Here is a 12,952-nt window from a genome sequence, read left to right on the forward strand (position 1 = left end):
CCTCGCGGGGAAAGGTCTTACTCAGAGACTGATAAATGTTAATTACTGGACCTGACATTAGCAGGCAGAGGCCAGAGTACAGACACGCAGGCAGCAGAGTGCATTGGCCTCTAAGGGAATTATTGTGTGTTTTCCCTCCCTCTCTCCCTCCCCCCCCCCCCTCTCTCTGTCTCTCTCTCTCTCTCTCTCTCTCTCTCTCTATCTCTCACTCTCTCTCTGTCTCTATCTCTCTCTCTCTCTCTCTCTCTCTCTCTCTCTCTCTCTCTCTCTCTCTCTCTCTCTCTCTCTCTCTCTCTCTCTCTCTCTCTCTCTCTCTCTCTGTGTCTCTCTCTCTCTCTCTCTCTCTCTCTCTCTCTCTCTCTCTCTCTCTCTCTCTCTCTCTCTCTCTCTCTCTCTCTCTGTATTTAATATTTTTTTGACTATGCTTGCAAGATGAGTAACCTTGCCTTACATGTAAAGATTTGTCTGTGGTGTAAAGTACTTAAGTACAAATACTTTAAAATACTATTTAAGTAGTTTTGGGGGGTATTTGTACTTTACTATTTCTATTTTTACATTCCTAATGAAAATAATCAAATGTTTACTCCATACATTTTCTCTGAATCCCAAAAGTACTCGTTACATTTTGAATGCTGAGCAGTACAGGAAAATGGTTAAATTCACACACTTATCAAGAGAACATCCCTGGTCATCCCTACTGCCTCTGATCTGGCAGACTCACTAAACACAAATGCTTAATTTGTAAATTATGTCTTGAGTGTTGGAGTGTGCTCCTGGCTATCTGTAAATTTAAAAAACAAGAAAATCTGGTTTGCTTTTGATACTTAAGTATATTTGAGAAATTACATTTACTTTTGATTCTTAAGTATATTTAAAACCAAATACTTTAAAACTTTTGCTCAAGTATTATTTTACTGGATGACTTTCACTTTTACTTGAGTCATTTTCTATTAAGGTATCTTTACTTTTACTCAAGTATGACAATTGGGTAATTTTTTCATCACTGAGAATTGAGTTAGCTTCCTAAGGTAATACCTAGGCTTTAGCTCAATGGGCCAACTTGGTGTGTGCAGACAACCCACGTACCCAGTCAACACCTGGTCTGGTCACGGTGATTGTAGAGTTATAAGATGCCATGAGGACCTCATGCCCTGAAGTTTTCTCATCCAATGTCTTCCTGTCCAGTCATCCAAAGACATGGGCATGGTTGTTGAGTTCCTGCATACCCTCCATTACCCCCATCCATTTAGTAATTGATACAGATGGGCTAACAGTCTCACATGGATTCAGATCAGCACCCGTCTTATGCAACTCATCAATTATTTAGTGATTTTGTCTCTGTGTGAACACTGAATCTGTGAACCTGTGGGTAGCAGGGCTACTAAACACATCCAAGTGTTCTCAGTAGGTGGGGATGTACTTGCTCCCCAGGTCCCAGATACTCAAAGAGCCACTCTGACGCTGCAGTGAGTCAGTCAATCCTCCGAGTCAGACAGACAATTAAACTCAGCCAACAGAATCAAGATGTCTGTCCTCTTTATTCAGTCAGTTATCTTACCTGCAAAGAGACATCTGGGAGGTATGTACTGAGGAGCACTATGTAAAATAAAACATGATGAGGATTAGGACTAATGCTGAGGAGTTGTGGATTTGTTCTCTTCATCCTATTTTGGGATGTGATTTCACAGTCAACAACCATTTTCCACTACAAAACCATTTATGTTTTTCAGATCAAGAGTTCTCTTGATGCGAGGTGACCATTACAGTTATGGACGGCGTGCATCTCTCAAAGCGCTATGACAGAGGACACCAAACAATGGAAGGTAACCACTCAGTTGTTCGTGCAAACAATGAATGAAAGCCCCAGATTTTTTTCTCCCACCATTTCAAGTTTACTTACGTAAATGCCCCTGGGCAGATGGAAGGGATGAGAGGGGAGGGAGAGCAGAGGAAAGAAAATAAAAGTTCCCTCCTCAAATTCACACACGTCATTCCTCCTGTGACGGTCAGTAATATGCCAGTTAGCGTTGGGACTGGAGAGGCTTCAGCTGTGAATTGCTGCTCCTCTGCCTCCCTTCCCTTTGTGTCAACAGTTAGCCATTCCATTATGCATCATTCACTGTGGCTTTGGAACATGGGGAGTGTGTGAACATGGCGAGAGCCCCTCTTCCAAGGTCACAGAGACCTCACATCTGTTTCATGCTTAGTAAAACCAATTGCACTCCAGTTAGCCTACTAAGAGATATACTATGTGATGTAGGCCCTTTGCTAAACCACTGGTTGGAATTGTCATGGGGTTTGTTCATCAAATTGACCAGACAATCTTGATTTTATCTTGTATGGAATGGAATTGTAATACAATATGTGCTAGTTTGTTTTGACTCTTTCATTCCAGTCTCTTTAGCAGTCATGATTCAACTATGCTCTTCAATCATATGCCACTGTTGCCACATAAGCTCTATTACAAAAAAATAAGATTTCTGTTACTGATCGAAGTGAAAAGACAGCTCCCAGTGGTTGATGTCAGTGCCTGTACAATGATATATCCTATAGGGGGCACTGTTGATTCTTATAAAGGTCCCATACTGTAAACTGTGAGACCAACCCAACAGGTTGTATGCAACTGTACAAGGACTTCTGTTGTGTATGCATGTCATAGCTGCTCTGCATTGAATTGATGAGAGAATAGCCTCTAAATAATGTAGGAGGAAAAATAGAGGGTTGTCATGACGATTTATAATTATTCAAAATGACCAGAGAGTTGAGGTGAAGGGAACCATTGAAAGATTATCATTCTGGGTGTGAAACACATGCCTTTTCCTATTGCAGGACCTTAGCAAATGACATGCAGGTGTTTCTGCTGGAAGCTTATCATCATAACCCTATAACATTTTACAGCCTACTAATTCATGTGAACACAATCATTTCAAGGATGTTGGCAATTAGCCTACATATGGTAGGTGTCGGTGAAATTTGCCTGCACGTGATGCCTCACTAAGAAGTTGCCAATCCATCCCATTCGGTTTCTCTGCGCGCGCTGATCATGACTCACTCACTGCCATTGCTGCAGAGTGGTGAGAGGAGCACGATATTAATTAAACTCTTTCTTAAATTATTTTACACACAAAAAGTATAACTATTAAAAGAATGATGGAATCTTATGATAGCCCAATCTTTTTTTGATTAATCTCAGAGAGCGAAATAAACGAATTTCTCTATCAGAATGTAGCTGGACACAATAGCCGGATAAAACATCTTAGCCTATACTGTGACAAGAGCATTTTCCCGCTGAACATCTGATGAAAACGTGGAGGAAATAATTATTTTGGAAAAATTATGTGCATTGTTTGTGACCCTCGCCGTATTCTATAGACAGCAGTCTAACACGCGCAAAAGAACAATGGACCATGTGATATCCAGCAGACAACTAGGTCTACTGAGGAAATGGTTAAAAAACGAAAATTATATTTGAGTAATTCTAAATTGAAGATAGTTTTCACGAGGTGTTTTTACAATAAAGGTGGCCAATAAATATAACGTGGTGCAGCGCGCTTATGGTCTGATGTGGAGACCACTGATGCACCCTCCGGTAAAAAATTGGGCGCACAGTTTCTCGTGTTATGTCAAAGACCTGCGTCAAGAGGTTCAACTGGTGATGTCGGAATCATAGTCTGCGCAATGGACACAAACGTGAACAACGGTCAATACAATTTACACTCGGTAACTCTCTAAACCGGGCCATTAAAATATTAAATTAATTAAATAAACAGTTAAATTAAGGATACATTCTAGTTTATTGCATAAGGGTTGGATACTGGCACGGACCGTTATTCCCCTGGAGTTGCTCAGTTCCCTCCTCAGCACCAAGACATTTCGCACTGTTTGGGTACCTGTCGTGCCAGGGACGGCTGTTGACTGTCGGACTTTCGTCAGCTTTCAGCGCTTGTACTGAGGAGATTCATCAATTGTGTCATTCATGGAAAACGCGTATCCTGTTAATTTTTGAAAGAGACAAGAGAAAAGTTGTGCGCAAAGTTCTGGCACCTTCCCTCCGGAGCGTCGTTAGGGACCAGAGTCGTCCCGCCTTTATTCATTTTTTTGTACGTGTGGAAGTTTCTGAATCACCGGAAGGAAAGATGACTCTACTTTGCACAGTGGGGTTTGCGGTGGTCGTTCTTTGCGGAGGTGAGAAATTCTCCAAATCCCACATTTGTTAATATGAATAACAGGCTATACTGCAATTTTAGCCTGTGCTCGTCATACACTATCATTTTCTTTCATTGAGATGTGATGCCCTCTGCACACACAATTCACATCATATTTAAATCAGGATATTTCTGGGAATCTCCAATGTGTTCTGTGATGAGTATCCAATCATATCCAGCATAGCCACAATTTAATTGTTATTTAATAGACACGATTTAAATTGCTATTCAGTAGCAATCATATCAACTTTCTCTCAATTATCTCTCTGAATGATCTCTCAAAAGAAAAGAAAATGTGATTTGATTTCATTTGACATCCTTTTCTAATTTATCATCTTAATGTTAGTCATCATCATGAACAAGGCAAATAATAGGCATGGGTTAACAGAAATGTGAGAATCTCTGGCTCTTTCTCCTGGAAAGTGGAGGACTAAATTGTAATATGAAATACCACTAGGAGTGGTGAGATGTTATAAAATAAATGTGAATTACTATATTCAAGGCAGGGATATAGAGTGAAGAATAATTTGTTATGGTAGTGACTAAACGCTATGTGTAATATTCTAGCCTATGGGTCAAGGACAGGTTGGTTTGGATGATTGGCATTGTGAATAGAACTAGATATAGTTTTAGCATAGTTGCAGGTGTGTCCCACCAAGGTTTTGAACCTCAGTCATGTTCTATAAACCTGATGCTGGGCTGAGAGAGGGAGTCTGGTAATGTACTCAGCATGGCTGCTTGCCAAAGCCTGCCATTGGCAAGCAAGTGTGTGTGCGAGTACACAGCATTTGTGTGTGGGGAAAGAGAATGTTGTGTTTTAGGGATCTTCTCAGCATGTACTCTTGTCTTGTGGTTGTACCTGTTTGTTTGTGTGTGTGTGTTGCATATGTGTGCAGGTGGGAGAGGTCAAGGAACAAAACATCATTGGACTGTTAACTTAAACGTAAAAGGCTGAATGGATTATGTCCTGCTCGTTGTCTGCCTCCTGGTGTGTGGAGCCTCAGGGGATGTCGTGGCCTAGTTCAGTCCCACAGACGGCTCTCCCTTGAGGGAGACACACACACACACACACACCATTTCACTGCAGAAGACCAGAGGTCGGCACTATAAGCCTGGCTGAGCAGTAGAGTAAAACAAGCGATATATGTTATAGGACTCCATGGTTAAGGAGCAGCAGTGTAAAGAGCTGCAGTAGGGAGGAATGGTGTATAAAAACATCAGGAAGAGTGCAGTAGTTGGCAAAGCTGGGGTATTCACTTCAACAGCATACTGTATATAGGAACAGTATGCTCTAGAGCAGTCTATAAGAATCGTAACATGGAAACACAGGTCATCTTGAGGAGGGTTGAGTACATTAATCAGATTTTTCCTCTTCAAATCAATGCTGATTCCACAGCCTGTTTTTTCTGCTGCTGTTTGTAATTATTTGGTTCTGCTGATTACTGTAAACCGTAAAAATGACATCAGATTCGAAAGGACAATTGATTTTTATTTGAATGCGATGGACCTTTTAGATATAGCAGTCACCTGTTGGGGAGGTAGAGATAACGAGGAGGAGAGGGAGTCCAGAGAAATAATGGAAAGTGAGACAAAGAGATGCCAGCATCATTACACACACACACACACACACACACACACACACACACACACACACACACACACACACACACACACACACACACACACACACACACACACACACACACACACACACACACACACACACACACACACACACACACACACACACACACACACACACACACACACACACACAATTACAAGTGATTTTTAGGGATGTCTGTTTGTGTCTGAGTGACCTGGTTAGAGTGAAGAGGGCTGCTATCACCTATTTCATAATGTGGGTCTTCTGACAACATCGTGTTTACTGCTCAATGTTAGTAACAGCAACACAGAGTGCTGTTTATTTGGACACATCATGAGTAGATTCATCGAATAAAGGCCATTGCCAAAAATGTAAAACCCTGCCTTCACTACAGTAATATGTACTACGGTAAAATTACATGACCAAGGGCCTAGCTACAGTTTGGGATTGACTTTGTGTATAGCTGTGTGTCGTTATTTGTGTAAACTGTGTCATTCACTTTACTAGAAACACCTATGAATAAACAGAGGAGAAAAAAAGTCCTCATTGTTTCTCATGAATGGGATCAGAGGTACATCTGAACAAAGCACAGGTTCCAATCCAAGTGCCAGAACCCCAACTCCAGGTGTTTACTAATGTTGGATGACATGCAAATAGAGCTCTTTGACCATGCACACCAGTGGTGGGTTTGGCGTCGAAATTAGAATGCATGAGCAGAAAATAATCCCATACCTACTGTAAAATATGGCGGTGGATCTTTGATGTTATGGGGCTATTTTACTTCCACTGGAAGTTCATCACTTCCACATGAACTTTACCCAGTACCAGGATATTTTAGCCTAAAACATGGTTGCCTCTAACAGGAGGTTGAAACTTGGCCGCAAGTGGATATTCCAGTAAGACAGTAACCGCAAGCACACATCAAAATCCACAAAGAAAGGGCTAATTGGCCACAAAATCAACATTTCGTATTGGCCATCTCAGTCTACAGACGTGAAACACATTGAGAACGTGGTTTGAATTGAAGAGGGCAGTTGATAAGTGCAGACAAAGAATATCAAGGATATGGAAGGATTCTCTTTTGAGGAATGGTCGAACATCCTTCCCAATGTGGTTCCCAGCTCATACAACACTTTAGAAAAGTCTGAGTGCTGTTTTATTCTTGCAAGATGAGGTATTGAACATATTGAAAACAGTGGTGTCAATACTGTCATTTTGGCCCCTACCTTTTTGAACAAAAAATGTTACTTGTTAAAAGCAACTGTATTAGTACAAACGGTGCCTCACTATTTTAATTCTTTATTTTATACAGTCATTTCTGCTCATCTTTATAAAAGGTGTCAATAATGTCAGACCCCACTGTATGTGGGAATGGAGAGGGGTTAGATGAATGTAGGCAGTAAGATGAAATAGAGCATTTGTTGATTTCTGTGTGACATCTGGGAGTTGGGGAAGGAGGGGGGAGCATTGGGAATATGGTACACGCCTTCCCCGGATGGGGCTGGGAGCTCGGAAGCTCCACGCTGCTCTCCACGCACTCATCTCAGTGGGAAAACAACATCAGAGCCTGCCAAGCGGGAGAACGCATCACAGGAGGTCTGGAGACATTAACATAGTTAACAGAGCATTAGTTAAAAGACTTACCACACATCCCCACACATCTACCCAATCAGGAGTCATAGACAGGGAGACATTAGCCAATCTCTCCTCCCCTGGCAGCTCTAATCCCTGAGGGGGCCAATCTTTTCCATCTTCTGTCTTTCCGTGTTTTAATTCCCTGTTGAGTTGGACTAACACTTTGACTTTATGTGAAATGTATGGGTTTTAGAGGAACACATCAGCATAAGTTTTTATTTAGAAGGAGACAGCTTTCTGTTATTTTCCAAGTAGAAGTAGTACAATCAACCAGGATTGTACGTACACAGATCCTGTAGTGAGCTGGTATGTCAGCCGTTCCATAACAACTAGGCATTGCTGTTTTTCAATGCTATCCATCCTCACAGAGCAGGGTGTTATTGGGCTTCTGGCGTTAAACAACATGACCTTGTTATTGATAATGGCTTGAATGGTTTTGATAGCTGGCATGAAATTATGGTCTGTTCCTCTGGAACACCAGTGATGAGATACTCTTTCTTTCTGATTGTCTTGTTCCCGGAATGGGGTAACTCCGAGCTATTTCCCATTGATCAATTTCCCAACTGGTTCATCAAATGTAAGGGAACAAAAAAATCGAAAAACACCTTGAAAAGTTCAACCTAACACAACAAAACTGAACACACATTCTTATACCCAGGAGGAAAATGTAGACAGGTGAATTTGAATTTCAAACTTAACAGAGGCTCAGGAATTGAACCGGAGACCCAAGGGAGGTTATTCCACAATTCAAAATAATGTCATTTCCAAACCAAGAATCAATTCCCTAACCACATTTTCAGCAACACTGCCTCAATAGATGCAGTAAACATTGCTGAAAGCTCCACCAATACAAACAATATTAGAAATAGGAATTACTCCATAAACCTACATTCCTATGTGTTAACCAACTGAACCATATATATGGGTAAATGAATTGGAATGCTTGAAGCATTTATTTGCTGAATAACATACTCTCTGACCATCTGACAAACCTTTCCCTTTAATGAATATATATTAGGGTGTGCCATGTGACCGGTCATAAATACAGCTCTTTCTTCAATTGACTTATGTTGAAACCTATAACTCCTGGCAATAATACCATACCCATTAAGGTTAGTTTTGAGCTAGGCCTTTTTAGTTTGGTCTAGCCTATGTTGTTTGTGTGTACTGTGTTTACTGCTCAGCAGAGTACATTGGATATGAGCATGAGAGATGGATGCTGATCGATGTGCATGCTAAAGGCCAGTCTGGGCTCAGGAAAATGTGTACCTCTCTTGGAAAACTCATATTGGTCTATTTCTAGTTAGCATTGTATGTGTTGGAGGCCAGTCGCTACTCCCTATTTCGTCAGAAAATTGCAATCTGCAGTGAAATAGGTTTCATCAGGGAATGAGAAATGTTTTCAGGCTTTGACAATATTATTATGGGAATGTGTGTGTGTGTCTGTGTGTGTGCGCACGTGAGTGTATTCGTTTTTGTGCCGATTAATTTGAACAGGGAGGAAGTCAACAGTTTTAGCAAGACTTTTACCTCTTCAATGTGACACTGTGTGTTGAGCAAAGGAAATTGGGCCTTAGTTCAGCACATAATCTAACACTGGAATGAAGAGCTTCACCTCCAGGTCCTTACTTTCAACCTACCACTCATCTCAACTTCTTCCATTCTCCTTATCTTCTGAAGTACTTGTTGTACTACTACAACTACTGAAGCTGTAGTTGGCTGCTCTGTGGGTAGAGAGTGGCAAGTGGAAAACCCTGCTGACACATGCATCATTTACATGATTCTTTTCTGCAGACGAAGTCTGTGATCCCTGATAAGGTTTTATAGCAACCCCCCGCACCCTTTCTCCTCACCTGCCCTCCACTTCTTCACTCCCTGGCCCCTCCCCTCCCCTGTCCAGAGTGGAGCTCCAGCAGAACGAATGGAAATCGAAAAGGAATAGGCAATCCTCTCCTTCCCAGGCTGACTCCACTGACGCGAAGGACAAAGTGAGGGAGGCAGTTCTCGTCTCGCTGAGCACCGACCCAACAATTTCCTCTTCCAGCTGCTCCCTTGTCTCTTCTTCGTTTGCTCCATACTGGCTGTCGAACCACTGTGACTTGACCACACACCATACTTCACCATACAACATGTGTAGATTTAAATTCAATTTTTGAGTGTGCCAACCCTCCCCGGAGCCAGTCCTGCCTGGACCAGCCCAGAGCTTAGTAATGGAGGATAAATCAGCTCTTCAAAGGCCCACATAGGGGGAGCTGAGATGCAGCCAAAGCCTGTGGATTTAAAAATAATATTGAGACTGAAAACATGGGTATAATTCCCCAGCGAGTTGAGATGTACCCAGAGTTTTACCTAGTGAGGTTAGCCTACCAGATCAGGAAAAACTCTGGGCCCCAGGAAAACAGTTTCCCACCACCAGTCTGGGACCTGTAGTGCCACCTCAGCACACACTCTTACAAATGAAACAACTGATTCTATTATTGTGATATACTATCTAAAAATATTAACTTACGTAGTTTGCAGAGCGTATCTCAACATTTTGAGATAGTAGGCCTATTGGCAATTATTTGTTTTTAAATGGTGGCGTTAATGGGCTTTCATAGTTTTACGTGGCTCAGTGCAGCCAGCAGGTGGCAGCTACTGCGACAATATCAGAATGTAACAAGCCGTTACTCCAATTTTTTGTAAAAACTCAATAAACAATTCTCAAATATAAAGAACATTTTCTACACATCCCAGCTGTTTCAAAAACATTGATCTGCTATTACTATTTATACTTTAACAGTGTTGAGCTCAACGACACAATTCTGTTCACACTGCCACGGTCAGAAGGGGACAACTGTCGGATGAGTGTCGTGCGCGACCTCTGGAAGTAGTGCTCGAGACGTGATCATTTCGCAAGTTTACACAACAGTATTGTCTCTCGAGAACCTCTCAAAAATGTCCCTTTGCTATTGTCAATGTGATATCGGTTTAAGTTGTAATAGACTAATGACAAAGAGTTCCAAACCTCTTTGTCAATAACCTCTCTCCCATTAGGCCCCTCCAGCGCATTGATGGCCATCTCCTCTCCACTCAGACTGCTTCCAGACAATCCCAGCAAAATTCTTGATTGAGAAATATTTTTTTTGCTAAAAAGCATATTTTCTTTAGATACTTAAATGTTACCCTGAAATGATTTGATTTTGAAGTAAAAACGGCTGCATTTGGCTTTAAGTGTTTCTTTGTAGATGTATTACCAAGGCTCTGTGTGTCTGTGTGTCCAGATCAGGCTACAATAGCAGGGCCAATCTCTGTCCAGGCACAGCTTTCTATATGACCTGGCTTTGGAAGGAAGGCAAGGCAGTATGTGAAAGAACGCAGCACAGCGTCCTGCTATAGAAAGAAACACAGATAGGCATCAAACAAACCCATCACACAGAGAACACACACTGGAAAAGTATTTTGCCGTGCACATTTGAAATAATGTTTAGATGAACACAGAGAGACCGTATTGATGACATGCCATGATATACACCACACAACGAACTCTAAAGACCCCATATTTTTACTCCAACATGTTTACTCCCAGCCCTTCATGAGATTACTCCCAATGTTATTTCACACACTATCTCCTGTGCTCTTTTCATCCAGTTTGTAATTAGGTTTCCCAGGGTGCGCTGGTAAACACTGCTTTGTTTAACTTAAATCCACACCTTGCCTTCACCGAGGTATGTATTAGTGCACGCTGAGAAACTCTATCACCCCTGTACGGCTAATTAGCACTATTTTCATTCTGTTGTCGAACAACTGTAACTTCTTTCATATGTAAATCTGATTAATTTACTCTGTGGTGAGCTCATCAGTTTGGAATTACATTTAGAGCTGATGTTTTGCGCTCCCTCAATTTGAGTGTGTGCGGAGCAGGGAGTGAGGAATCTGATGAGCTGACATTTCCTGGCTCAGCTCCAACCACCACAACACACAGCTCCCACCACCACAACATACAGCTCTCACCACCACAACATACAGCTCTCACCACCACAACATACAGCTCTCACCACCACAACATACAGCTCTCACCACCACAACATACAGCTCTCACCACCACAACATACAGCTCTCACCACCACAACATACAGCTCCCACCACCACAACATACAGCTCTCACCACCACAACATACAGCTCTCACCACCACAACATACAGCTCTCACCACCACAACATACAGCTCACCACCACAACATACAGCTCCACCACCACAACATACACCACCACAACATACAGCTCCCACCACCACAACATACAGCTCTCACCACCACAACATACAGCTCCCACCACCACAACATACAGCTCCCACCACCACAACATACAGCTCTCACCACCACAACATACAGCTCCCACCACCACAACATACAGCTCTCACCACCACAACATACAGCTCCCACCACCACAACATACAGCTCCCACCACCACAACATACAGCTCTCACCACCACAACATACAGCTCTCACCACCACAACATACAGCTCTCACCACCACAACATACAGCTCCCACCACCACAACATACAGCTCTCACCACCACAACATACAGCTCTCACCACCACAACATACAGCTCCCACCACCACAACATACAGCTCTCACCACCACAACATACAGCTCTCACCACCACAACATACAGCTCTCACCACCACAACATACAGCTCTCACCACCACAACATACAGCTCTCACCACCACAACATACAGCTCTCACCACCACAACATACAGCTCTCACCACCACAACATACAGCTCTCACCACCACAACACACAGCTCCCACCACCACAACACACAGCTCCCACCACCACAACATACAGCTCTCACCACCACAACATACAGCTCTCACCACCACAACATACAGCTCTCACCACCACAACACACAGCTCTCACCACCACAACATACAGCTCCCACCACCACAACATACAGCTCCCACCACCACAACATACAGCTCCCACCACCACAACATACAGCTCCCACCACCACAACATACAGCTCTCACCACCACAACATACAGCTCTCACCACCACAACATACAGCTCTCACCACCACAACATACAGCTCCCACCACCACAACATACAGCTCTCACCACCACAACATACAGCTCCCACCACCACAACATACAGCTCCCACCACCACAACATACAGCTCTCACCACCACAACATACAGCTCTCACCACCACAACATACAGCTCTCACCACCACAACATACAGCTCCCACCACCACAACATACAGCTCTCACCACCACAACATACAGCTCTCACCACCACAACATACAGCTCTCACCACCACAACATACAGCTCACCACCACAACATACAGCTCTCACCACCACAACATACAGCTCCCACCACCACAACATACAGCTCTCACCACCACAACATACAGCTCCCACCACCACAACATACAGCTCTCACCACCACAACATACAGCTCTCACCACCACAACATACAGCTCTCACCACCACAACATACAGCTCTCACCACCACA

The 12,952-nt window shown here is 42.9% G+C and overlaps 1 protein-coding gene across 1 annotated transcript in view; it reads left to right on the plus strand.

The window, feature by feature from the left end:
• Nucleotides 1-3,691: 3,691 nt before the first annotated feature.
• LOC127906867 (transmembrane protein 132C-like) overlaps nucleotides 3,692-12,952 on the plus strand; it is a 50,646-nt gene continuing 41,385 nt past the window's right edge. The window contains exon 1 of the mRNA XM_052460677.1: nucleotides 3,692-4,185. Coding sequence (XP_052316637.1) covers nucleotides 4,137-4,185 — 49 coding nt within the window. The 5' untranslated portion in view covers nucleotides 3,692-4,136. The remainder of the gene's footprint in view (nucleotides 4,186-12,952) is intronic.

The sequence above is a fragment of the Oncorhynchus keta genome, chromosome 13 (assembly GCF_023373465.1).
Source record: "Oncorhynchus keta strain PuntledgeMale-10-30-2019 chromosome 13, Oket_V2, whole genome shotgun sequence".
Taxonomy (NCBI): Eukaryota; Metazoa; Chordata; class Actinopteri; order Salmoniformes; family Salmonidae; genus Oncorhynchus; species Oncorhynchus keta.